The 26,420-nt window shown below is 45.6% G+C and overlaps 1 protein-coding gene across 1 annotated transcript in view; it reads left to right on the top strand.

Annotated features, from left to right (window-relative positions):
- The window catches only part of CRLF3 (cytokine receptor like factor 3), a 242,802-nt gene that overhangs the window by 169,073 nt on the left and 47,309 nt on the right, over positions 1–26,420 (top strand). The window contains exons 3-5 of the mRNA XM_085617194.1: positions 2,987–3,074; positions 10,394–10,571; positions 14,140–14,362. Of these exons, the coding sequence (XP_085473320.1) occupies positions 2,987–3,074; positions 10,394–10,571; positions 14,140–14,362 (489 nt within the window). The remainder of the gene's footprint in view (positions 1–2,986; positions 3,075–10,393; positions 10,572–14,139; positions 14,363–26,420) is intronic.

The raw sequence follows: 26,420 nt of genomic DNA, 5'->3' as shown, positions 1-26,420 counted from the left end.
CGTACTGCCCACAGACAGGGAGAGGGGGCTCTGTGTATTCTGCACAGGCAGGGGTGTCTGCGTACTGCCCACAGACAGAGAGAGGGGACTCGGTGTACTGTATACAGACAGCGGTGTCTGCGTACTACGCACAGACAGGGAGAGGGTACTCCATGTACTCTGCACCGAAACAGGGGTGTACTGCCCACAAGGAGGGAGGGTGAGGGTCAGTGTACTCTGCACAGATACGAGTGGGCTAAATACTTTCCAGAGACGGGGAACAGAGAGAGTCTGTGCACAGCTCACTGTCTGACAGTAGCAGGCTGTGAGTGAGCATGGGTCTCAGTGGAGCTGGGTGAAGGTACAAGAGCAAAGCTGTGTGAAGTGAGGTGAGGGGAGGTGCCGTGACTGATCTATGTTTATTAGGCCCTGCACAAATTGTTTTATTAACCTTCATGCTTCCTCAAATTTGCTTAAAAATGCACCGCTTGCCCGCTCTTTTTTCAAATTTTACTTGGGGGGAGAACCCCCCCCCAAACCCCACGTAGGTTGTTTGAGCCCACTCGCTACGCTCGCTCGCCGCAGTGCAGTACGATAATGTTACGCCTTACCATTTTCACATGTCACCAACCGCCACTGCATAAATGTGTGGTGTGTTGTAATGGATGAGGTCTTCACCATACAATGCAGCGAACATTCTCTTGACGAGAAAGACAGGTAAAGAGGACCTCTAAAAAACTGTGTTAACTGGGGAGGCAGGTGTGAGGATACATCTCGTCACAGCTCCTCCTATTGTTAGTCTTTCTCGTTTCTCCTTGATGCTCCTTGTAGTGCCTTCTAGGTCCTCGCCTTTTCCTCTCAGCCGCTCTTCCTTGATTTTAGATTACATAGTTTTCACTTGTTTGCCAGCACTTGTCTATAAGTCTGTAAGTAGTGAGTGCAGAAAGGTGCGTTGGAAATGCATTTGCTTTGATTGGAGTACATTTTCAACATTTTGGAATTCTTCACAAATTCCCGATATGCAAACTGAAGATATCATTGAGTACGCAAATGAATAACTATCTCTGTATATGGAAATGTAACCGGGGTATATTTTTGGATACAGGAATGTAACACAAATTTGCATTTGCTTCTGTAAACTACTTCATGGGTAGGCACTGTAACAGCGTAGATTAACACAACATACATACTAGATTTGACACTGAAATAATAACATGTATCTCACACACGTTGGAGAAAAACAAGATTGAAACAGAGAAAACGTTAAATCATAAGCACCGTAAAAGCATGCTGGATTAGCTAGATAAAGTAGGATTAATCATATAATAAGAATAGCAAGATGTTATGAAGACTAATGAGAAGTTTAGCATTTCTGTTGAGTTTTTTCACAAATTCGACATTGGTGCAAATTGGTGTTGATAAGGGTTGCATGCTTGAAACTTTCAGTATAAGCACTGCACATCATAAAGAATATATGTTAATGAAAACGATTTTCTTTTAATGACTTGTAGAATTCATTTCCATGTTGCTACTTTATGAAAATCGTGCTACAGATACATTTTTCTTTTGTTACTAACCTGTGAGGATGGCAAAGACTAATGGTTTCTCATGACTAGTTTGGGAAACAATGTTAGAGTACCCAATGGCACCTGACAAACGGAAGATGACCGCTCAATGGACAGACAGCTGATGTCACAACTGCATCATCTACTCTATGAAGACGATCTCCCCAAAGGAGAAGGGGTTGGAGGATTGGATTAGAGATGGAGATTCAGATCGAAGAGCTCTCTGATTTTTGGCACTTTTTGCTCAGTGACTTGGGATGCTTTTGCAGCAGCTGCTGTAATTGATGATCGATTTGGGCTCCTTTCTTAGCTGACAACCCTTTGTTCTTTTTCTAAATGTGTTTTTTCTCCTTTTAAACCATCCTCCTGCCTTTATTTATAGTGGGAATCTGTAATGCTTAACCCCTTGTGTGCCACGCCCTTTCCCCGCCCTGTGCCGGGCGTTGCATTAGCGGGCGGGGTTCATGACGAGCTGGACTCGTCATGGGCACAGCGCAACCGCGGCCCATGACGAGTCCAGCTCGTCATGGGCACACAAGGGGTTAAACCACCCTCTTTGAGATTCCTTGAGTAAATGTTTGGTTTTATGCTATTTGTTATTGGCATTCTAACTGAGCACCTTAAAATGTTGCTTGTGTGCATTGATTTTGGATCATTAATACAATACATACATTTTCTAAATTGCCTGTGACTGTTATTGTGTCCTGATATTCTTTCTTTGAACTGTGTTATTAGTTTGATTCTAAATGTGTAATAGAAATAACCTTAGATTGTTTTGTTTAGCAGCAGTGGAGCTCTTGGTTTGTATTTTTTGGGTCAGACTAAATTTCTTCAGGAGCTTGGGTCTTCCAATTGCGATGCTTTATATTCACAATATGGTTCTGAGAGTAATTTATTTGAATCTCATTTTGAGCTTCTGAGTTGGCCACTAATTAAGGGTCCTCGTTGTGTGGTTAACTGTGGTTTGGACATCCTGAAGTCTCACCCCTCATTACGACCAAAAAGAGTAATCAGAGGACCGATGCCTCTATGGGTATAGTTGTAAAATCGATGTTTAGTAGAAATTCACTAGAAGGTAGACTTATGGGCCCAGCGCGGAAATTGCGGTAGAGTCAAAGTTTCAGCTGCATCAATACCATCTTTCACAAGGGAACCGAACCCAAGAAAGTCAACAAATGATTTATGAGGGCAAAATCACAACAGTCAAGTCCATGAGTCGCGGTTGTGAGCGTTTCCCCTTTTCTCTCATAAATGTTGTAATTTGTAAGTGCATGGATATCTGTAAGACTCGAGCACTCTATGAGCACACAACTTTGTCATTTAAAGTATTGTTAAAGTGATCACTGCCAGCCCTTAAAGATAATGGGCTCACATGGCATTTTCCTGACTGTGTGGTCTATTTTCGGGGCAGATTTTTATGGTCTGTGCATGTTTTATTTCAGGAGAGATTGCGGTACGCAGCGGTGTGGGAGAGAAGAAAGAGCAGCTATGCAGTTTTACAAAAAAAGCCTTACACATACAGCTGGACAGGTGAGAATGTTGTGCTTCTGTTTTATAATCATGCAAGTCCTGATAATCGTACTCATTATTCATACCACCATACGTGTACAGATGTGATCTGTAATCCGAAACAGTGCCGGCTTTAAGGCAGTGCAACCATGGCAGCTGCCCCTGCTGCTGACTTTGGTGGGGGGCGCTGTGTTTAAAAACAACTTATGGATTTAAAAGCATTTGAACTCCCTTGTGTGTCCATCAGTTTTCAAGCAGCAATAAAAATGTCAAGATAATTGGTGATTAATGTTACTGTTGGTAAGAGATTGGAATTTTGTCTAGTAGCAGTAGTTACTCATCATAAAGTAGCAGAGGGATAATATTCGTGCGTGCTGCAAATAACGTATACATGCAGATCACAAAACCGAGTACAAGTAAACTATGAGTAGCGCTTTAAAAAATATTAAATGTATGTCAGCACTTGGGGCAACCAGCACTAAAGATGGCTCTGATCAGAAACAGGATTTCACGGCAGAGGCTCTGTTCTACTCTATCCAGTTTTCTTCCTGCTCTTTCTACTAAGATGAACAAAGTAGTGCTCGACTGCATTGTTTTCTGTGCACCGCGTGCAGGCGCTCTTCAATTCTTTGTTGTGCATGAAGGGGTGCACTATTAGGGTGCACGCATATGTCTTTCCAAGTGTGATGAGTGTCTTTGCCCTGCAATCATGTTTCAGAGGTTTGATGTATATGCTCCCTTATTTCTGAGTGCATATTTACTTATTTTGCTCCTGAACCATTGTCTCACTTCTTCCTCGCTTACATTTATATCCCGATTTGTACGATTATTCTATCGATGGAAGGTTTTCTTTGTCTGCTGTCTGTAGCAGAATGTAGTTCATATTAAGATTTTGTCAAGTATGGATTTATTCCTCTAGAAATGAGGTTTCTCAAATTGTACAAATGAACTTTGGGTAGACCTTCTGACAGTCTTTTCTAGGTCGCTCCTAAATGTAGTTCCCGGTACTCGTTGTTTTGTGGCCTAAATCTATTATAGATTCACATGCTGTGCACGATCCTACCATTTAGTGGTTGAATGCTGCATACAAGGGTATGAAATAGACACAAAGGGCCTGATTACAAGTTGGTCACTTTGGATGCGGTAATTGCATTCAGTAGCAAGCATTTGCAACACAATTGGTCTCGCCTTTGGGACCTTATATGTATTTATCTATGCAGCACATTAGCCTGGGTGCTGAAACATCTACTGTTCTTTAACATGGAGGAAAAGTAAGCACCAAACTGCGTGACACGCCAGGTATGGGAACGCATGGAGAGAAATATTGCCTTTCAGCGGGAAACGTTCTAGTCCAAAGCTCTGTTTTTAGTATAAAATCTGGGCCTTGAGTGGTCATATTACTGAAAATACAAGATTTGAAACAAATACAATTGTCTACGGGTGCTCGTGGAAGACAATTTCTATGGACTGGAATCTAGAGAATGATAAAGTGATTCTGGTATTTTACTGACCTCAGCTGGTCGTTTTCTGTCATGAAAGTTCAATAGAGGCAGTTGCCAGAAAGATTAAAAAAAGAAAGTCTCTCAGCGGAAAGCAATTCTGGTATTTTACTGACCTCTGCTGGTCGTTTTCTATTAAGACAGTTAAATAGAGGCAGTTGAACAGAAAAAAAAAGTTCCTAAGTGGAAGCAGACAAGTCCTAGGGCTGATCTCCAGAACCCACAAAGTGCATACAGATATAAGTATATAATAATAAGTATATACTAAAGTATATACAAGAGGTCTTGAATGCTTGACCTAAAAAATTGACACCGATGTGGTGAGAATTCATCGGATGCGATAATTATTTTAGTTTTTGTCCAATAACATGCATATTTTGGTGCTTACTGCACCTAAATCGTCATGTCCTAGTAAATACTGGTCCTTTCCTCCATGTTAAATTCCGGCATTTTTGACCTTCCGAAATTTAACAAAGAGTGCAATTTGTTATCACGCCTGGTATTTGCCACAACATTGCACCCCTTGTATTGGCGATCTGCGAAGGGATTGTAATTTAACTGGTCACTTGTAATCAGGCCCATAGTAGAGCAGTGATTGTGAGACACACACATATGTTTACAAGTCCAAAACGCCAGGTTGTTTCAGTGTTAACAAACGTTTTCATTGTTGACAAATGTACTGAATATTACCTATTTTTTCTACTTCCATGGCTTGATACATATTGAATGATAATTTTGAAGACTGTATGTTGATATGTACAAAATTAGTTTTTTTTAACTGTATTGGATGAAATCGAGATGGCATTTTGTTGTAATTGAATTTTTAAATGTTGCTGTGGACAGTAGACATGTCTTTAATGGTATATTATGTCATCATCATTTCTGTAACACATCTGTGACACTTTTATGGCCTTGCAAAACTCTCCGCCATTTGAATGCTTTCTCGAACGAATCTGGACTTTCTTCCTGACCGGTACTTGGTAGTCACATATATTTCTTTCGTTATGTGAGCTAATGGTCATGATTGATAAATGCTTGGTGATGGTTACTATTGGTAGAATGGAGGACCTATGTGTGGCCCTATTGTGTCGAAGTTTGCAGGTAGTCTTCACAGTCTGTGGTTTGTTTGTGAGTGTGTAGGCAGGCAAATCTTACATCTCAATACTTTAGCTCAACAAAACGCCCACGGGTTGATAAATCAAAGACTGTGTTAAAACTCAATTTCATGGGACAGTGTGTTTCCCCCCCCCCCCCCCCCCCCCCCCCACCCACCCCTCCAAGGTAAGGCAGCTGTCAAAACATCGAAAATAAAGTTAAGTAAGAGTTCTATATCAACTGAATAAATTATAGAATTTATTAAAAAATTAAAACTATTGTGATACAGAGGCAGCATAAGTCATTGCAATGAAGGCTCTCAGCAAATTGGGTAATAATAATAGTAAGTGCAATATTAAAATAATTAAGTCCCATGAGCATAAACAAAATCAATAGAGAAATAGACTGCATCCCTAGTAGAACAGAAAGTCTTTCGACTCAGGCCAACCATGATGGAAGGCAGACTGGCTACAGGATCCATGCATGGCCAGCCGAAAAAGTACCTTAGATGGAGCAAACGTGAGTCGAAGACTCAATGCGTCGATTCTGATTCACGCAGTGGGGTCGATGCATCAGAGTCAAGCTCGCAGTTGGGTCCCCCCTCGTCCTCGAGCTTTGCAGTTGGGACCTCGGATCAGCACTGCGTCGTCGTCAAACACCTCAGTTGGGTCCCGTATCGTTGTTGAGCCATGCAGGGATGTCTTCAGATTGGCAATGCGTCTGTTCCGATCAGCATTCAGTTGGCAGCTGGCAAACACAGCAAAGCAGTTAGCAAAGTGTCGGTCCCTCCTGCAGCATGGCAGTTCTTCTTCCAGACAGAATGTCCTTTGTTCCAGCAAAGTTCTGATTTCGTGGTGTCAGGGGTCCAGTACGTCTACACAGTTGTGCCTTTGAAGTGGGGGAGATTTCAAAGAAGCCTTTGAAGATCTCAAGGTCCCTGCCTTTCCTTCCCTGGCTCCAGACTCACTACACTACATGGGAGTGTGCAGCTCTTTGTTTGGGGACAGGCAAGTTGTGATTTTGAATTGTGAGTCCAGAGATACCAAACTCCAAATCTCTATCTTTTCCCAATTGGAAATTACACTTATAGGATGTTTTAAGGCAATACTAATGTTAACTTGTGGTAGAGGTAGGCCATGCAGTAGTGCAAAACGAACTTAGCAGTTTTTCATTACTAGGACATGTAAAACTCAAACATCCATATCCTACCTTTTAAATACACTGCAATATTCTATTAAATTTGCAAAAGACATTTGTATAGACGTCTAAGAATATAGAGGAGAAAACATTTCCTCATGTGTGTATAGCCCACAGACTATCTTCACTTTGGACTATGTGAAAAGTAAACAACACAGCCAAAATTGATAAAAGCAACAGGAAGACTGATGAAAGTAACTTCCTAGTTGGTACATTAGGTGTTGAAGCCTTGTAGTATATGTTTTATGTAAGTGTAAATGTTCTGTGTTAACTGTCTCTTATACATGTTCTTCTTATTTGGTGTATATTTAATATATTTGACAACACTGGAGAACCCAGGTATTCACTGCAGGAGTGAACGATTATAACCTTAATTGAATTGTTTAGAATAAATTTGCAAAATCGTGCAGAAATCGCCGGTGGTTAATTAGTGTAAATATTGAACAAACAACAATGTACGAATTCATTCCCGCATTACAACCCTTTTTAATTTGCCTACATTTCAGAAGTATGTCATGTTATTAACTTTTGAGTGGGACGTTCAAGATTTAAGGATATGTTAGCTACTGTGAGACCAATTAAATTAAGTACATTGCCTAGTGGATGGATCCCTGTCCAGCAGCGGCTTTGAGCCATGATTTGCTGAAGATCTTTGGCCTTCAGAAAACATATAAATCTGTTGGTAACCTGACTGCATTTCATTACATTTTGTTGGTGAAGGGTACGGAGGCCTTGATCCTTTATTAATATTGAATTTTGACTTCAAACTGTTTCCTAAAGAACATTTCTTGTTTTTGTATTATCTCCTGATCCCTACATCAAAGTTCCTTCATTTATACGGCATTTTAAGTAATTTATATTGTTTCATGTTATAATGTTTTGGCGTTGTTACATATGTACCACATGCATGTTTCACTGAGCTAGGCCTTGGTGCTCCGTATCACCACTTACGAATTTTACTAAATGCAGGCATGTTCTTCCAAGTATACCCATTCAAAAAAATATCATAAGGAGAAAAATCCTCACATTACCTGCCTTTATTTATTGCAATAAATAAACAAACAAACAAAACCAGAATCCTGACCAAACCAATCCAAAATCAAGAGTGCCGCTTCAGCGACCTTACCAAACAAAAGTCTCCAGCCTCCAACTGCCAATCTCTTGGTTGACCTAATGGTCACTGCAAAAACGTGCGCCAAAGGAAATCTCAGTTGGGACCAGGCACCACCCGGAGGGTCAAATCAGGTAAACCGGAAAAGTCACTTTGGTCGGCAAAGACAAGGATCTTCTCATGCAGGGTACCTCCTCAGCAATATTCCATTCCTCCGTCAAGACCACTCCTTCGGGCGGCCGCGTCTTCGATGAGCCCCACGAGTCGGGCGCCAAACTGTGGAAATGAGCCTTTTTAGGGGCCCATCGTGCAGGGGTTCACCCTTCTCTGTCCACGGGTCCTTAAACCAACAAAGAAGAGATTAGCACTGAAGCTGGAATTTAAAAATAACAAGTTTATTCACTCATGAGTGAGACCACGTCCATACAACACCCTCAAGTGTTCCAGGAGGTAGTGGCTTGAATACACAGACCATGGACCTTATATACTGTGTTTGTTGCGAAGTAAGCATGTAGATTCAAATAGAAGGTACAAACATACACAGGAATAGCTATCGACTAACATGGGCAGGTGGCTATTACTTAGTCAGCAAAGTGGGAGGGGAAACAGAGCTGCTTACATCAGTAAGACATGTTGGACAGTTACATTTTCAAACAGGTGCATTCTAGCAGCTACAGGCCTTTCTGAGCTCATACATTGCTTGCACTTAGAATAGAAGGAGTTAACTAAAGCTGTTGACTCAAGCAGAATAGAAAGGCAAGCAACCGTGAAGACGGAAGAATCACATGGCTAACAAAATGTATGCCACAACCAAGATAGCTTCAGCTCATGCTAACAGCAATTATTTTCGATTTCCATAGGTGCTTGGCCCAAACACGTGCATCCAGCCAATACCCTATAACCTACAACACTTACATACCTGGATCCTTTATGTTTGATGGTAAAAGCAAAATTACAAGTTCCAGAATGCCAAGTGCATTTACTAAAGAGGCTGGGGTGGCTCAAGGTAGTACAGATGCCACAGTTATGCATTGCTTCTAAAAGTAGCACTTGTAATAAGAGTAGTACTAAAATATTATATTTAAAGCACTTTGGATAAAAGTGCTTCATTGACATAATAAAAGGATAACCAGTAATTCTGTACACCAGAGTGTTTTTACGTCGAATCAAAGCACTACAAAGTGTCTAGCTTAACCTAGTGGCAGCTCTTAAGAAATTGCTACACGTCTGATGTTAGTGACTTTAAAGTTTCCTCCTTTTGTTGTGGCAAAACACAGCAATGAAAGTCTGAATGCAGCTTTGCAAGCCAACGGAGTAATTGCATATGTAGATGTTCACTGCTTGAACAGCTAATTTCTCAGAAAATAGACAAAGTTCAAATTTTTCAGTCAAGAGGCTTTGACCTAGTGCTTATTAATAATATTTTCTATGACCAAATTATTTGAACTGCAACGTTCTAAATTCCCTTTAACCATGCAACTGCACTAAAGTGATTCCCATATTGATGGTGTTGCCGTAGCCCAGTGAGAGCTTAATTATTGCGCCCACATCAACCTTCTAGGAGTCCAAGGGTGGGAAAAGAAGTACTCTGCCAAGCTGGCATCACTTAAATGAGCAGTGCCAGATCACATCATCACTGTTCAATTTTAGGCTCATGTAAGATTTCCGGACAAAACTTAAATCCCTGAGTCTTAACCTAAGGTTGTTAGGAACACCGAAAAGCTGGATGTCCCACACAGAATTTAGGAGCTAGAAGTAGATCTTTTGGATTTAGCGGTCTTGAGCTTCACTCCACTGGCCCATGTCCACTCAGCTGCCTTACCAGGTTTTGACAAAAACTCCCTGAAATCATCATCTTTAAACTCCCTGCCTCGCCAATACACTGATGAATCCACATATTGTTAGCTTAGAGTGGAAATGTATGCCTTGACCTCTCAGTAAATGGAGAACAGGATTATCGAAAATGTGGACCCAAGGGGACGGAAAGACTTAGATTTGATACATAAGTCTGGAAAAAAGGGTTTAGTTTGCACTTCTGTATCTTGTCATGTGTCTGAAAGTTTTACGGAATTTGTCCTTAGAAGCAGTGGATCTCCTAAGAAGCATTGGAGTGTTTCTCAAGGAGTTATTCCCTAGAATAGCCATCATATGGTTGGTCCCCTTCTGTAAAGGTACAGACTAGAACAAATAGGCGAATCAGTTGATACCAAGATATATTTCGATTGGTTAACTTTGATTCAAGTATTCTGACCTGCTGTGTTTTTCCCATCCCTTTCAGGACAATCTCAGAGAGATGTCATCACAGTTATGGATTATTTTTTCCAGTGAATTCTACATTCGCGCCATAAATATGCAATCCTTCAATCTTAAGCATAACGTTTACTCTGGTCCATCTGTGTGGTGTCTGATGAAGTATATTTCTATACATTGCCCCATAGTTTGCCAGAGGTGCCCTCCTTAGTGGAAGTGCCTTGTTTGTCAGCCCAGCTGGATGACTCGCTCCTATCTGTACTGAAGAATGAAATCTTCAACCATGGTACAGTGGCCTCGCGGCCACCAGTGCAACTTTCAGAGCTTGTTGAGCGACCGGGAGGAATCCTTGTGAGATGGTGTAAGGTAAGTCAATTTTCACTTAATGATTTACAATCATGTGCTTTTCTGCAATATATATGCCATCGATTTTCTCCTCTGTTAGTGAGATGAGCAAATTTTTTAGATATTGGAAAAAATCAGATTTCTCTTGCCTGTTTGATTGTCACCTATTTTACATGTTTAGCCAGCGGTTTGAATCAAAGTAATGGAAATATCCACCAATTCGATGCCTTGAGATCTTGATCTGTTTCAGGTTGACCTCTTATATTTGCCAGCTAACGTTTAAGCAGACTTGTACAATTACTGTGTGGCTTTATGAAAACGAATCCACACACTGAAAATTCTTTACAAATGGCTGCAAAAATATAACCGCTATGCTGTGAGAATCCGCTTCATATCGTTGCAGGTCCTTGTAAAGCGGATTAAACTTCACACACAAAACCGTTTAGTTGTTTGGGAGCCCACCTTACAAAGCTAACATGTAAATTGAGTAGATGTGCTCATGTCACATCATTAACCATTATGCAGGCTAATGGTAATAGCATAAAAGAGAGTTGTCTAGTGTTGTTTCTGAAAAATGCAGCTACTGCTCACACATTCAGTACTTTACCACTCCTCTCCGCAGCTTCTTCCCGCGGTTTCTTAGCGCTGGCCCGGCTGCTCTTCTCCCCTTCTGCTGGGATACCCGTCAACCAGTGAGGCCACACAGACGCTTTTCACCCCACAGCGCCTTGACCCCCACACTAGGACACTACTGAGCGTACTGCGCACCAAGCCGCTATGTTTAAATTCCAGACATGGAGCGTCTCTCGCCTGCTGCTGGGACACTGCTCATACTGAGCGTTCCTAGCAGCTCTTCCTCAGCAGCCCAAAAATCTATTGGCTTAGGCAGTGCCTATTCTCTTTAATCTTGGGCTGAAATGCTAACGTTACCATTTTAGGTGGCTCTATGGTAGTTAGAAGGTAGTAGAACGTAGTACCTATGAATTTGTTCTCCTCGTTCCGAACAAGTCTTTCCTAGACAAGTTACATTGGCATTAACTCATTGTTTAAAGAACTAGCTAATTGTTTTTTGCGCCCCGGGTGTAATAGTATGAAATGCAAACCAGCACAGGCAAAGACAATAGCTTTTACTTTTGGAAAGTGAAAAGTGTTTGATGCTGTGCTAAGCAGTGCAGTACTTTGGACCTGTAGTAACACAGCAACCATAAATCCAGATAAAGACTTTGAGTACCAGCATAGTACTCCCTTTCTGTGGGAGTTGGAGGTAGAATGTTTTCCTAAGGAGTAGCAAAAAAGGAATGTTCATTGTGGAAGGGAAGATCTTTCAATGGGGAAAAGTACATTGTGATTTTAAACAAAATGTTTTTATTTTATGCAGCCTCTGTTTTTTTCTCTTGCTGATAATTGACATATATCAATGAATGCATTTTTCACATTAGTCATCCCTCACAGTATTACGGTTCTACATGGATGGTGTCACTGACCTGTACATATCAGCAGGGCACTCTGAGAGGATGCTTTGATAGCCTCCTGCGTATCCTTCACTCCCTATGTCTTTCTGTTGGATGTAAATGCCTAAATATACATAGTAAAATAGACCTGTATGCCGCTCACTCTGCTAGGTTGCTTACAGCAACATCAGATTCATTGAGGATACGCTAACTGTTAACCAGTCAAAGAAAATGAAATGATGATCAACCTTAGAATATATATTTTTTTAAATCAACAAAAGAAGGGACAGTCAGGCTTTTTTAATAGGTCCAGCATACAAGCCCAAGGCAATAAATTGAAGAGGGGTGTGCAGTTCCTAAAGGCACGAGGATACACAAGTTCAGAGGTGTGCCAGGTTCTATGTGTAGGATCTCAAGAAATGTCCTGTGATTGAAGATGAGAGGGGGGGAAAGACCCTTTTCGGAACTAGAGCCCTCACACACTCAGCAAGCTAGGTGCCATGCTTCATCATATGGTCCTGCTCCTTGTCGGGCCGGCGCTGCAATGCCCGACGGGCTCCAATAAATGGGGCTCTTTATCGGAGATCTTTTGTTCCTGCTGTTTGGTGCAGTGGGGGTGAGGGGCCTAGTTGTGTAGATGTGGTATGAGTGAGTTAAAACAAGTCAGTTAGTCCTTCAACTGTTTTTATTCTAGAAGGTAAACTGCCTGATTAAAAACGTGTGGAGTGGCGCAAACCTAGGAGCTATGTGCCTAGATATCTACGTCCAACTCTCAGTAGGTCAACATGTTTCTTGCCTTTGTTGTCTGGAGGATCATAGGCAATTCTTCAGGACCACATTAAAGAAAGACTCTACACACAGTGAGAGGGGAAACCTACCTCCCACAACCTAGTATAGTGGGCAATGTCCCACCATTGTTGCGGAACCTAAGGGCCTAATTAGTTAAGCCTCATCAGTCTCCGGCGTGATAAAAAGGACACCAGCAGTTAGTGTCCAGCACTCGTATGTGCGTGTGCAGGCTCACCTACCCTCGCCACCGGAACAAGGACTAACTGACCTGTTTTAACTCACTCACACCACATCTACACAACTAGGCCCCTCACTCCCACTACCCCAAATGGCAGGAACAAAAGATCTCTGATAAAGAGCCCCATTTATGGGAGCCCGTCGGGCATTGCAGCGACGGCCCGACGAGGAGCAGGCGCATATGATGAAGCATGACACCTAGCTTGCTGGGTGTGTGAGGGCTCTAGTTCCGAAAAGGGTGTTTCCCCCCCCTCTCATCTTGAATCACAGGACATTTCTTGCAATCCTGCACATAGAACCTAGCACACCTCTGAACTTGTGTATCCTCATGCCTTTAGGACCTGCATACCCCTCTTCAATTCACAACCTTAGACATTCCAATAAAATGCATTGGTCCACATGGATGAATATTTTGGTTGGAAGTGGTTAGTTCTCAAGGTAAAAGTATAAAATGAGTTTGGACTATAAATGCGGTTGACCTGAGTAGAGTGAATGGAGGACATGTTGATTTTTTCTACTTTCACAATTTGCACAGAGTAAACATCCCTTGAGCTATAAAGGAAAATCTGACCCGAAGTTTTGGAAGCTTTCCAAAACTCCTTTCACTCTTGGCGTAGTGCACAAAAGGAACACCAGATACTGCATCCTCTGTATCTGCACTGTGTGACCAACACAAGCAATCCGAGAGAGTCCATGCCCCTGTCACCTAAGTTGCCTTACATTCTTTCACATTCCAGTGATTTTCTGATCCCTACATATGGAGGATGGGAAGAGAAGGACTGCCCTGTAAATGGAGATGGTTCCCAGGTCCTGATAGACAATATACAGTTGTTCAAATTATTAATATTAGATGGTGATCAGTTATATTTTTTGTCGAGAATGGTATATGGTTTTTAATAATGTAGTTATTTTCCACCTTCTCTGACCCTGCATTGTGGAGGTAGGATGTAAAGCATGCTGTTCATGCTTGCCCTACCACTGCCATATTGATGAAATAGGGTGGCCTTAGTGGCGCTAAAGCTGAAGTTCTGCCAAGGTAAAATTGAAAAATGACGTAACACGTGTGAGGTATTCATATTATCATATGCTTTTTCACTTCTTTCATTATGTAGGTGGAGGACGATTTTGTTGCACAGGATTACCGACTTCAGTTCCGTAAAAGTGTTTCAAATCATTTTGAGGATGTGTACGTCGGCTCTGAAACCGAGTTCATTGTATTACACATTGACCCAAATGTGGATTATCAGTTCCGGGTGTGTGCGCGAGGGGACGGGCGCCAGGAATGGAGCCCATGGAGTATTGCCCAGCTTGGCCACACGTCACTCGTTCCTCATGGTGAGCGTCTAAAGCTTTATATCCTCTACTGTTTTTGCAAATAGTCATCGTTGTTTGATACCTCCCTCTTGAGGCAGCACAGATAGTACCTTTATCAACACTTGGTCTGTGATAGATATGTGTTGAACAAGGAGGGGGCCCTCAGATCACCTTTATGCTTTATTGTATATTCATTCTCTAGATTTCCTATCCTGCTTGGAGACTTAACTGGTCTTTTGAGGGATTGATTTGGTCCATACACTGCTGGCTAACAATATCCAGGACTTTCATATCAGCACTTTGGATGCTGAAATGCCATGAGTGCCCCTCTTTGCTTGGGAAGTGCATATGCAAATGTTTGTGCACCCACAACATCCTAGGTGGGAAGTCCTTCCCCAAGTCATGTGGTACTGGTGCAGCTCCTTGCAGCCCACAACAGCCTTCCTGTCACTTAGAAGACCCCCCCTGTTTGGGAAGAAGAGGTGGAAAACAGGCAAGTACAAGAGGAATCAAACGGAGTGCTGAGGCTTGTTTGCGAAGCCGGCAGCCGTAGTAGTAAAGTTGCAGGTGTGTTAAAGCACCCACAGCGACTGAACCTACCAAGGGGATCTTGGAGGTGCAATAGGTCCCTGAGTTAGTTGAAGTTCCACATATACACAGTCATAACCAGTTCAAATAAATAATTCATATCTCATACAGTGTTATCAGCATGTACTAAGACTATGAGAAACATGACTTAACTTGCTCCTGAAGAAAATAAGAAGTATGAGGTAACGTGGCAAAAGCTATCAATCATAAAAGAAAAAAAGTATACGATTTATAATTAAGGGTTTGTCAGAATCCTCTTCTTCAAGTTTCCTTATCACCTCAGTAACATAGATTTGGAAAAGTCTGATGTAAAGAACAGTGCGAACAACTCTTTGTGTGATCAACGCTGTGAATTTGTATGATAATCTGTGGTTGTTAACATCAATCATTTTTGTAAAGAGAATTGCCATAAGCAAGTGATTAAGTAGAAAGAAACCTAGTCAGCGGCTGACTGAATTATCCAGTGCACTTGCTAACTTTGAAAGAAAAGGATAGGCCTACCTAAGAAGACATGTTCTATTCAATGATACCTTGGAGAGGTTTTTAACATTGTTCTGGTAAAGTCTCAAATATTGATCCAGGTCAAGGTCTTGGTCACACCTGAAGGTTCCTCTTGGCTTCCAGAGTCAACAGTTATGCCGTATGTGTTGCATAGAGCGGAGGAGATGGACAGATATACCACAACCCCGTCCCTCAGACCATAATAGAATGGAAAATTGCATAGCAACTTTGAATTAGACCTTCCTGAGAACCTAGCAATATTTGTAAGTTGGCTCCCCATATCTTAAACATACGTAAAGTTATATACTTCATCTAATTTTATGCACTATTGTAATACAGAAAATATGTAGCATAATACTAGCACCGTCAAAGCGTAAATAAGATGAATCAATCAACTGTATTATACCATGTATCACAGTGGGTGCCTGCTATAAAAAGAGCGGTATAGGTGGTGCAAATACTTGTGCTAATTTGATATCTGCCTTTCTCAGAGGATCCCATGAGCCTTTGGCTGATATTAGGCAAGATGTCTTTCAATAATGATTAAAGATGCTTATTGTGATTCTCAGCAGAACATATTGCCCCTTTTGTAGTAACTCTCCCAAGCCAATGGGTCTAGCTTTTATGAGAAATAGAGCTATTGGAGTTGTAAATAACAATGTCTTTTACCCATGTGTTATGGAGTGGAGGGGATGTATGTGGTGTGGAGTGGAATTATGTGGGTTGGATTGTCATTGTTCGTTGTGGAATAGTGTGGTGTGGAATAGTGTGGTGTGAAGTGGATTTGTGTCGTTACATTATGTGGCATTGTGTGCAGTGGAATTATTATGGATAGTAATTCTGTGGTATTAAGTGTACTGGAATTATGTGGAGTAGGATTGTGTGTCATGGCGTGTAATTATTTGGATTGATGTGTTTCGGAGTAGCACTTAGTGGAGTTTAATTATGTGGTGTGCTGTTGAATTTTGTGGCATGATGTTGAATTCTGTGGTGTGGATTGGATGTGTGGTGTGTTGTGTATTTATGTTGGTGAGTTGAATTGTGTGTTTTGTCGTCAAATTATGTGGTGTGGAATGGAAATGTATGGAGTTGAATTGTGTGGCGTGGAACTGTGTGGTGTTGAGTGAAATTATGCTGATTGAAACTATGTGGCATTGTGTGGAAGGTATTTATGTGGATTGTTGCTATGTGGTACAGAGTGGTTTTATGGGGGTGTATTTATGATGTATTGAGTAGAGTGTAATTATGTGAAGTTTAATCATGTTGCGTTGTGTGGTATTATGTGGAGTGTAATTATGTTGGGTGGTGTTGAAATGCATGTCGGTGAATTGCGTGGGTTGTATAAATAGGTTTCAGTTTCTAGATTTCTCAACTCAAAATTGAGTTTGCTTCCTAACAAAGGAGTCAAAAAAGCACAAGTAAAAATTCCACGGTATGTGTGCATTTAAGAACATAGTTTTTAACCTTGACTTCCTCTGCAGCCGTGTTTAAGTGATCACCTCCCCTTATCCCCCAAATTAAAGGGCTTGTCAAAGAGGTGCACGTATGAACAGTTTCACAACGAGAGACTTTATGCCTAAACAGCTAAAAGCAGTGCAAAATGAAACCAACCAACAAGTTATAAACATGAAGCCAGGTCTTTAAAGTTAGCATATCGTTTGTTGCGCAAGTCAGTTCGTAATCTCAGCTGAAACCCTGGGGAGAGGATGTGGCGTAAGGACATGAGTTACCGACTTTGAAACAGTAAAGCCAGGTCCGAGTATCGCCGTCGCTCAACATCCTGTGATTCTGGGCAAATCACTGAATCTCCCTGTGCTTTAAAACAATGAATGTGTCCTTGTGAAGTGGCGCTCATGTTAAGCACTTAAAAATGTTTGTGTTGAGTTCGTGCTGTATAAACAATGTTAAAAAAACCTCAGTAAAACAGCATAAATCCATTTATGTGACTGGTCAGGCATTTCTGTAGAGTTAAAGCTCGACCTAAACAAGAGTGCTTTTATTGTGCAGGGACTATCAGGTACTCGCTACCTGTACTTTTTTAATTATGAAGGAATAGTAAGGGCACTTCTCAGCACTGCCCTCAATTCTTTTAATGGGAGAGAACCAGCAGACTTCTCAGCAGCAAACAGGCAGTCTGAGACAAGGAGTAGCTACGATTCTATATTTCCATTTTGGGCACTGGTAATAACTCTCCCTTTGATGCAAGCTTCTTTGGGTGTTGCAACATTTTACGGCCTTCCCATCCACCAACCTCACCTCATCACACAAGGGGTGTGGGTTTGCTTGAACACCGATCCACTTGAGGAACTTCTCGTCACACTCAGACGCATGAAATGGACCTCGGTTACAGGCGATACCACTCCCTTGCAAGAACGCAGCCCTCCTTGTCTCTGTGTAGTTTTAGGACACTCTTGACCCAATGATCCTTCCTCATTTCTTTTTTCTTTTTTTCTTTTTTTTCTTTTCTTTTTTTACTATCAATTATATTTTATTCAAAAAACATGTTTCATACAATTAATATTGACAAAGCTAAAAAACCTATTAAAATCAAATACTCATCGTATTTTTAAAGGAAGAACAATATGTGCAATGAATACATGAAGAACAACTGTCGACGCGGCGTTTCGGTGCTAAGGTGGATCGTCACCTTCTTCAGGACATTAGTTCAATATTTAAAAGTCTATTGTTTTATGTAGAAACTCTTTATTTTTCTCCAATGAGATTTTTAAACCGGTTTCTCGTCTGGTTTTTCTCAGTCTCAAAAAAAGCCGGATTATACACTATAATTTTCTTTGGAAGGCCTTTGTTTTATTATATTTTATTTCTCACCCTCCTGTTTCTATGAACTCCTTTTTAGGTTAATGTAATAGCTTCATCAATCACATCCAGATAGGACCACTCGCAAACGAACCTCACACCGTCCGGTCCATCCTGAGTCAAGGCACCAATCCCAAAGTCTGACTCGAATTGGAAGGTCAGCAAGACGGATGCTTGCTTTTTAGCTCTACACCTGAAGAAATTCTGGACCAGAATTAAAAATTAACTGGAACCAGTACCCCTAAAGAAAGAAAAGTGGGTGGATTCAACAAGATTTTATTTTGAGACCAACATCTTGACCCAAGACGGACCGGACACTACAAAATTCACCCGCGAATGGTCCCATCCAAACGCGACCGACACTTTTTTTTTTAAAATTATTTCTTTATTAGCAAATTGCATCAACTGACATACATCGTGATACACTTACATCCTTGAGGCCAGTCACAACTTCACAGCACATCGTCACATCTCTGCAGCTTATCCCACATCCCGGAGGCCGGGCATCGCTGCACCCCTATGTAGCCCCGTAGTGAAATCTTCCCAGTATAATAGTAGTATGTCACGGCTCGTATACACTCCCACACCGGGGGACAACAGTTTTTTGTTTTTTACCACTAATCTAATCTAATCTAACTCCCCCAACTCTCTCCCCTCCCCCCGCCCCCCCAACTTCTAGGCGTCCGAACAGATCTCCACCTATAGCGCAAATCTCCGTTGCCACCCGTTTGCACGGTCTACCCGTACTCTACCCTCTGTTACCTGCCAGCCCCATGACACGCTCGCCTCTACCTCTGCAACCTCTCCGCCCCTCTCATTCCACTGCCCCCAGCTTATAAGCATATTGTCAGGCCCTCTGCACTCAAGTCAGCACTCCTAGCGACCAGCAGTCCCCTCCCAGACAGCCTACTGCACTATCGCTTCCTGGTCCCCCACGGCCTCCGACTCCTTATCCCTCTCAGGTGCTCCTTCCTTCCCCCTGAGGCTTTCAGTATATAGTCCCCAGAAATGTTTCGGTCGACTGCGCGGCGGAAGCAGCTCGCTATATATCTCAGTTTGGGTACAGCAATATAATACGTCCCGGGCCCATTGTGCTAGCGTAGGCACTGGCCCCCTCATCCAACACATTGCCACCCTTCTTTTAGCCATTAGCAGACCCATATCTATCATTTTGCGTACGGCTCTGGGCAGCTTCTTAGAATAGCCCAGCAGAGCTACTGCCGGGTCCGGATGCAGCTCCAAGTCTATCAGGCCCCCTAATTTGCTGAAAATTGCTAACCAAAATCTATAGATCTCCGGGCATTCCCAGGCCAAATGGATGAAGTCCGCCATGGCGTGACCACAACGCTCGTACGCGGCGTCTTCTCTCAGTCCGTAACGGTGCAATCTGACCGGTGTGTAGTATACTCTGTTTATATACTTATAATGAAGCAGCCTATGTCTCCCGTGTAGTGATATCCTACGCGTGCCATTGTAGCAATACTTCTACATGGCGTCGTCTATTGCCACTCCCAGGTCCTGTTGCCAGGCCAGTATAGCTTTGGGGTACCGATGTATACGTTGCTCCATAGTCATCTTGTACAGTCGAGATATTAACCTGCGAGGGCATTTGTGCTTGATAATATACGTTCATTCTGGCACTTCCGGGGGTTCTGCCATGTCGACCCCCAGTTGCTGCCGCAGAGCCCCCCGTACTCTATGGAAGTGGAAACGCTGCAGCTGCGATGGGGCCTCCACCCCTGCAGCCACCTCATCCCACGTTGCGACAATTCCGTCCACAAACAGGTCTCACATCACATGCAGGCTGAGCTCCTGCAGGGCTCGCACCACGCCTTTATCCCTACAGGGAGATAGCCATCGCGCCCATTCCACTGGCATTGCCGGGGAATATAACAATGCCCCAACCTTATCCCTTAGAATACTATCCCAAGCGTGCCTCGTGGAATTCAGGGAGTCCAGATATCCTGTGCGGCGTTCCGGTGGTTCAAATAGGATCGCTGGCAAAGGGAGGGGGTCCGCAAACAGCCTCTCCAGCCTGAGACACGGCACCGATCCCTCCCCGTGTATCCAGCCGTGTACCTGCGCGCCCTGAGCCACCCTGTAGTACAGTTCCATATCCGGTGCCCCAAGTCCCCCCCATGTGGTACGGCAATGTGAGCACCTGCCAGCTGACGCGAGCCTGCCCGCCCGCCCATGCCAACTTCAATAGAGACCTACGCAGCCTATCAAAAAATACTCGTGGTAACACCATCGGTATATTAGTGAACAGGAAAAGAAAGCGAGGCAGCACTACCATTTTCATAATTGCTATCCTACCAATTAAGGAGAGTGGGAGGCCAATCCAAATCTCCACGTCGTCCTCAAGTTTATCTATAGCCCTACCATAATTTTCCCTCATTAGTATTTCGGGATCCGTGTGGAGCCGTATCCCCAAGTACCTGACTGCCTCATCTGACCATTGTAGCGGGTACTCCATCACACAAGGTGTCGTGGAGGGGGTGAGCGGGAAGGCTATGGATTTATTCCAATTCACCTGTAGGCCCGAGAGGGCCCCGAAGTGCACCACCTCTCGCAGCACCGAAGCCAGATTGCTCTCCGGTTCACGCACGTACAGCAGAGTGTCGTCGGCATACGTGGACACCACTATTTTATAAGTGGGGAAATTCACCCCCCTCATACTATGGTATTCTCACAATGCGCAGGCTAATGGTTCAGCCACCAAAACGTAGAGTAACGGCGACAGCGGGCAACCCTGACGCGTTCCCCTGGAGACCTGGATAGCCTCCGTCACTTGCCTACCCAGTCGTACCCGCGCACGTGGCGCCGTGTACAGTACCCCCATCATGCGCATGAATACCGGGCCCAGGCCCATTTTTGTCAACACCTGACTCATGAAAGGCCATTCAACTGAGTCGAACGCCTTCTCCATGTCCAGGAACACCGCAAGTGCTGTAGTGTCCCTGCGGACATGTTGCATGGTGCCGAACACCGTTCGCAAGTTATAGGTTAGATTCCTGCCCGGCATGAAGCCCGCTTGCTCCGGAGCCACAAGCTCCGGTGTCAGCAGCGCAAGACGCGTGGCCAATATTTTTGCGTAGATTTTAGCGTCCACATTTAGCAACGATAGCGGTCTATAGGAGCAGCACTCCTCCGGGGGTTTCCCAGGCTTGGGGATGGCTACCAGCAGCGCCTCACTCATGGATTTTGGCATGCGGCCCGTGTCACACATGTCGTCAAACAGCTGCGAAAGATGTGGGAGGAGAATATCCGCAAAGTTTTTATAGAAGGTAGCCGTCAGGCCATCCGCCCCAGGTGCACTGGTCGCACGCATGCTCGCCAGCGCTTCAAGTATTTCATCCCTCTGTATGGGAAGTGGCAAAAATTCCCTACGGGCGTTAGATAGAAAGGGCAGCATAATTTGGTCCAGATAGTCTCTAATCTCGTCGTCCATCCCCGTCTGCCGAGAAGCGTATAGTGTCGCATAGTACGACCTAAAACAGGCTGCAATCTCCTCCTCCACAGTCAGCAACTCCCCAGTTTCAGATCGGACTTCGGTGACGGTAGCTCTACTCCTTCTTGCCTTAAGTAAATTCGCCAAGATCGAGCTCGGCCTCTCCCCTTCTCCATATACCCTTGCAGTAGCATACTTCCCTAAGTGCTTGACCTCCGCATCCGCGGCCTCGTGGTACTCCTCCAAGAGGATCTTCAATTCCTCCGTGGCCCCGCTTCCCTCACCCCTCAGCTGCCTAGCCTCTACCTCACCCAGTCGACACTCCAGGGTCGCCAATCTTCTTCGGATATCCCGCAATACCCCTGAATGTTTAGCCATGGCCACCCCTCTAATATAGACCTTGAACGCCTCCCAGACCGTTTGGAAGCTGTCCACTGAACCTACGTTATTGTCGAAGAAGGTGGTTATAGCTTCCGCCAATTCCTCCTTAAAGAGGGGGTCTAGTAAGGAGTAGGGGGAGAACCGCCACATGAACGGAGGAATAGTTTTCCTAGGCGTGCCTATGGTCAGTAGAATATGGGAATGTCTGACAGAGTCCGCGGCAGCACCTGACACAGGCCAACTCGTGGAATGAGCGTCGAAGACGCAAACCAGTAATCGATATGTGTGTGCAGATTATGGTAGGCTGAGTAGTGTGTGAAACCCCCCACCACAGGGTTTAGTGTTCTCCATACATCTGAGAGAGCCATGCGGATCATTGTCCTATGCAATATCGTGACAGCTGCCGCGGGTGCCCTGGCCGGCCCCCCCGATCTATCCAAGCTCGGGTTCATAACCACATTAAAGTCGCCTCCCCACAAAATCTGCAAATCCCCGCAGCCCCCCACCGTGTCAGCTAGCTTACTGTAAAAGTCCGGACAATCAATATTAGGGCCGTAAACATTTACTAACAGCACGACCAGCCCTCTGCCCTGGCAGCGTGAGATCACGTACCACATCTGCTGTAATCAGCTGCGCAGCAAGGTCGGATTTTGGATTCACCCAGGTGAGGACCCCTCTAGCGTGTGTCGTAAATCCGGCCGCATGTACATGTCCTCTCAGCCCCCCGGCGCGTAGCATGGAACTATAGTTTGGAAGGTGCGTCTCCTGCAGGAGGGCTACATCTATGTCATGTCTACTTAGATATTGCAGAACTTTGCGCATTTTACGATGATCATTCAATCCTCTGACATTCCAAGTCACTACCCGTATGGGGCTGGGTGATCCCAGAGTGACAGTAGATCTAACCATGGTCGTCTTGGTCACTAGTTGGTGGCCCCGGCTCCATAGTGTGTGCCGAGTTTCCAGGCATCCGCCCTCTCACCTCTCCAATCTGTCGGACTAACCTCTGAACAAACAACCGAACCCCCTTCCCCTCCCCCTCCCACAGCTGACCTCCCCCAACTCAGCCACGCTGGATCTCCTTAAGAGATTACCCCTACCTCCCTCACCCGCAACGCAAAAAGCCCCAGAATAAAAAATAAAAAAACTAAAAAAAAAAACTAAAAAAAACTGTGTGTGTCTTGCACTCGGAGGCGGAGGTAGCTCCGTGCAGAACTTTTTCAGGCAAAATCCACTCAAGTCCGAGCCTTCCCCTCCACACACAGAGCAAGAGTCTGTTCCCCACACCGTGAGAGGAGATGGTGATCAGTGTGCCTTTCCCTGCACCCTTGGGTTCCGAGACTCCAAGTGCCGGCGACCCTCTCAAACCCCGTGCCAGTGCCAGAGTTTACCAGGTCCCAGCCCTGCTTACTAATTGGTCCCCTTCGGATCAGCACTGCCACCCCTGGGTATCTCCCATTCCTGTACTGTGCTCTTCGAGCAGGCGGCCCCTACCCTCCCCCAAAAGTTCCAATCCGAGTTGCGGTCCCCTGGTGTCTCCCTTACCGGTACATCCAGTGCTTCCGCTCCACAGCAGTTCGAATACCCAATACAGACATACCACCTGCGTATTTTAGTCTTGCTGTTCCAAGGAGCTCTCGGCCTCCTCGTCTCCGGAGATCCGCACAGGGCTATTCCTCTTTTCTCTGCTCCAGTCCTTCAGTGCCCTCTGTAAGGCCTTGGGATCAAGAAAGATGTGAGTCTTCCCTTGCCTGTTAATACGCAATTTCGCAGGGTATAGCATCGCATAGTCCAGGCCCAGCTTGCGCAACTGTTTTTTAATCGGTATGAACTGCCGTCTGGCCTCCTGTACCCTTGCCGTGAAGTCCGGATACAGCGAGATGGAGGACCCCTCTTACCGACTGCTTTTCCCTCGCCACCCGGAGTGCCGAGTCTCTATCTCTGTAGTTCAGCAATTTAGCGATGATCGGCCGCGGTGGCGCCCCCGGCGCTGGTCTGGGGCCCAGGGGTCTGTGCGCCCGCTCCACCACGAACATAGTTGAGAAGATGTCCGGGCCCAGTAGATCCTTCAGTAATTTTTCCACAAAGACCTCCATTTTGCCCGTAGGCGTCGTCTCCGGCAGGCCCGTAATGCGCAGATTACAGCGTCGCGCGCGGGCTTCCAGGTCTTCAGTTTTATCTTGTAGCACCTGCATGACACGCCCTAGCTTTTTGTGTTCAGTGTCGATCGAGGATTGCGCGTCCTCCACCCTCGCCAGTCTCTCCTCTGTTTGATCTAGGCGCTCCGCGTGTTTGTCAAGTCGCTCCCCCATGCGGTCCATGCGATAGGAGAGGGCATCAATCTTTGCCCCCAGTGATGTGCTGCCCGACTGAAGACCCTTCTCCATCGAGAGCAATAGACTGCGGATGTCCTGGGCATCGTCAGGGGGGGCAGCCGTGCCGCCCTCTGCCCCCTCCTTTCCTGCCGGGGTCTTATGACGCTTTTGCTCAAAAGAGAGTTTGGCCTGCGTTTTGTCCGGCTTGCCCATCTTGTTCGCCTCCTGTTCCATGAGCCGTCTGCCACCCTACTTCGCCCCTTTGCTCGAGGGGTGTACGATAGTGTCCCACTTACAGTCCCCAGGGGCGTCCCCGCTCAAATCGCAGGCCTCCACCCGCTGGTCACAAGTACTAGCGTGGGTAGCAGCAGGGTGCTTCTCGCACCACCTCGCCCAGCACCCCCGCAATTATGTGAGGGCCAAGGCAGCCGCCTAGCACAAGTCTTTCACTCCGGGGGCACCCCCTCCAGCTCCGGCCGGCCAAAAAGAACCAAGGCAGTGGGCGATCTTCACCACCGTCCCCAGCAGGCAATGCAATCTCACTAGTAGTTCCCTTGCCAAGCTGTTCCTGTGGGTCCTTGTCTCCGTACACAGAAGAGGAAACTGGCGCTCCACGCAATGTCATCAACGGGCTGAGCGCATGCCACCGCCGGCGACAAGGGACTTACGGTTGCGGACCCCGCCTTCGTCCAGCTGCAGGCCCCGCACGAGTCCCAGGACCCGCTCCCTTTTCAGCTGATCACCCGGTGCCGCCCGCCCTGCGATCCAGCGCCTACCGGGTCTTCGAGAGCCTGGAACAGCTGGGAGTTCCCAAGTCCGCAGTTGGCAGCGCCGCGATCTCCTCTCAGGGTCAGCACTCTTCATCCGCCGTCGCATATCGCACCCCCAAGGCAGCCGCCACCATCAATCTCGGAGAGTCTCCACTGCTTTCACCCTCCGCTCTTCTGCCTCGTCCAATGCCGTCAAGCCACCGGATCCAGCTCCGCCCAGTCTTCAGCTGTCTCCGCTGCACGCAGGGGCTCCGATACCTCTCCTGCCGCGTTCCCGAGTCTTCGCGGCCCCCTGCCGGGGCAGCGGTCAGAAGTCGGGAGTAGCGCGTCCTTCACCCCGGCACCTCCAACCATCTGTGCCGCACGCAGGGCGACGTCACCAGGTCTGCTCCGCACTCTTGCTCGGGGATCACGGGCCTCGCCCGCTCAGCGAGGCAGCACCGATCGGCAGACGTCAAGTGCTCCTCGCCACCGCGCGGAATCGCCCTTTCGTGCCTCCGCTCTGTTCTCCAGTCTCGGCGGGCCAGCCAAATTCAATTAACACGGTGTGGGGAAGGATAGTTGAAGGATAAAAGCCTCTGTATGCCGGAGCGCTAGGCTCAAGCCGCCATGCTCGTTGCGAGCCAAGCTCCGCCCCCGATCCTTCCTCATTTCTTATCCAGGATATCTAAAACCTGTCGTCTGCAGCCAAGTTCCTCTTCAAACCTACGAGCATAGCGTTACTTACGTCATGTTACACAAACTTACTTGCGCATCCACGGGGAAGCACATGATGTGGGGTTGTTCCCCTTAGCAGCAGCAAGTCATTGGTCCTGTAGGGGGTTGAAGCCCGCAGTCTAATGGTGGGGAGTGTGCTCATGGGTCAGCAATGGAGCACCCGCACCCAACAGCAGAGCACCGCTCAGACTGGGCTAGACGTAGGGCAAAAGAGCACCATTGGCCGAGGGGCGTGACTTTACACCGCCATGCCAACCTCCAATGGAACGCACATTTGCTTAGGTCCAGGCGTGGTGTACACGCGCCAACGACCCTTCTCATTACTTCTGTAAGATCGACCGCATCGACATCAGTGACACCAAAAATGGACTATAAGGCCGACCCCTATAGATTGAGATTGTTGAAAGTGCCGACGGACACGGGATAGAGACGTGTTTTTTGTGTCCGCCATGGTTGTCTGGCGGTGGGCACAGCAACCAGAAGGTCTGCAAGTAGATTTAGGCCCAGGACAACCAGGCCCCAATAAAGGAAGACATGGA

Source organism: Triturus cristatus, chromosome 7 (genome assembly GCF_964204655.1).
Source record: "Triturus cristatus chromosome 7, aTriCri1.1, whole genome shotgun sequence".
Taxonomy (NCBI): Eukaryota; Metazoa; Chordata; class Amphibia; order Caudata; family Salamandridae; genus Triturus; species Triturus cristatus.
The sequence above is the reverse complement of the archived record's forward strand: the minus strand, read 5'-3'. Positions and strand labels throughout refer to the sequence as shown.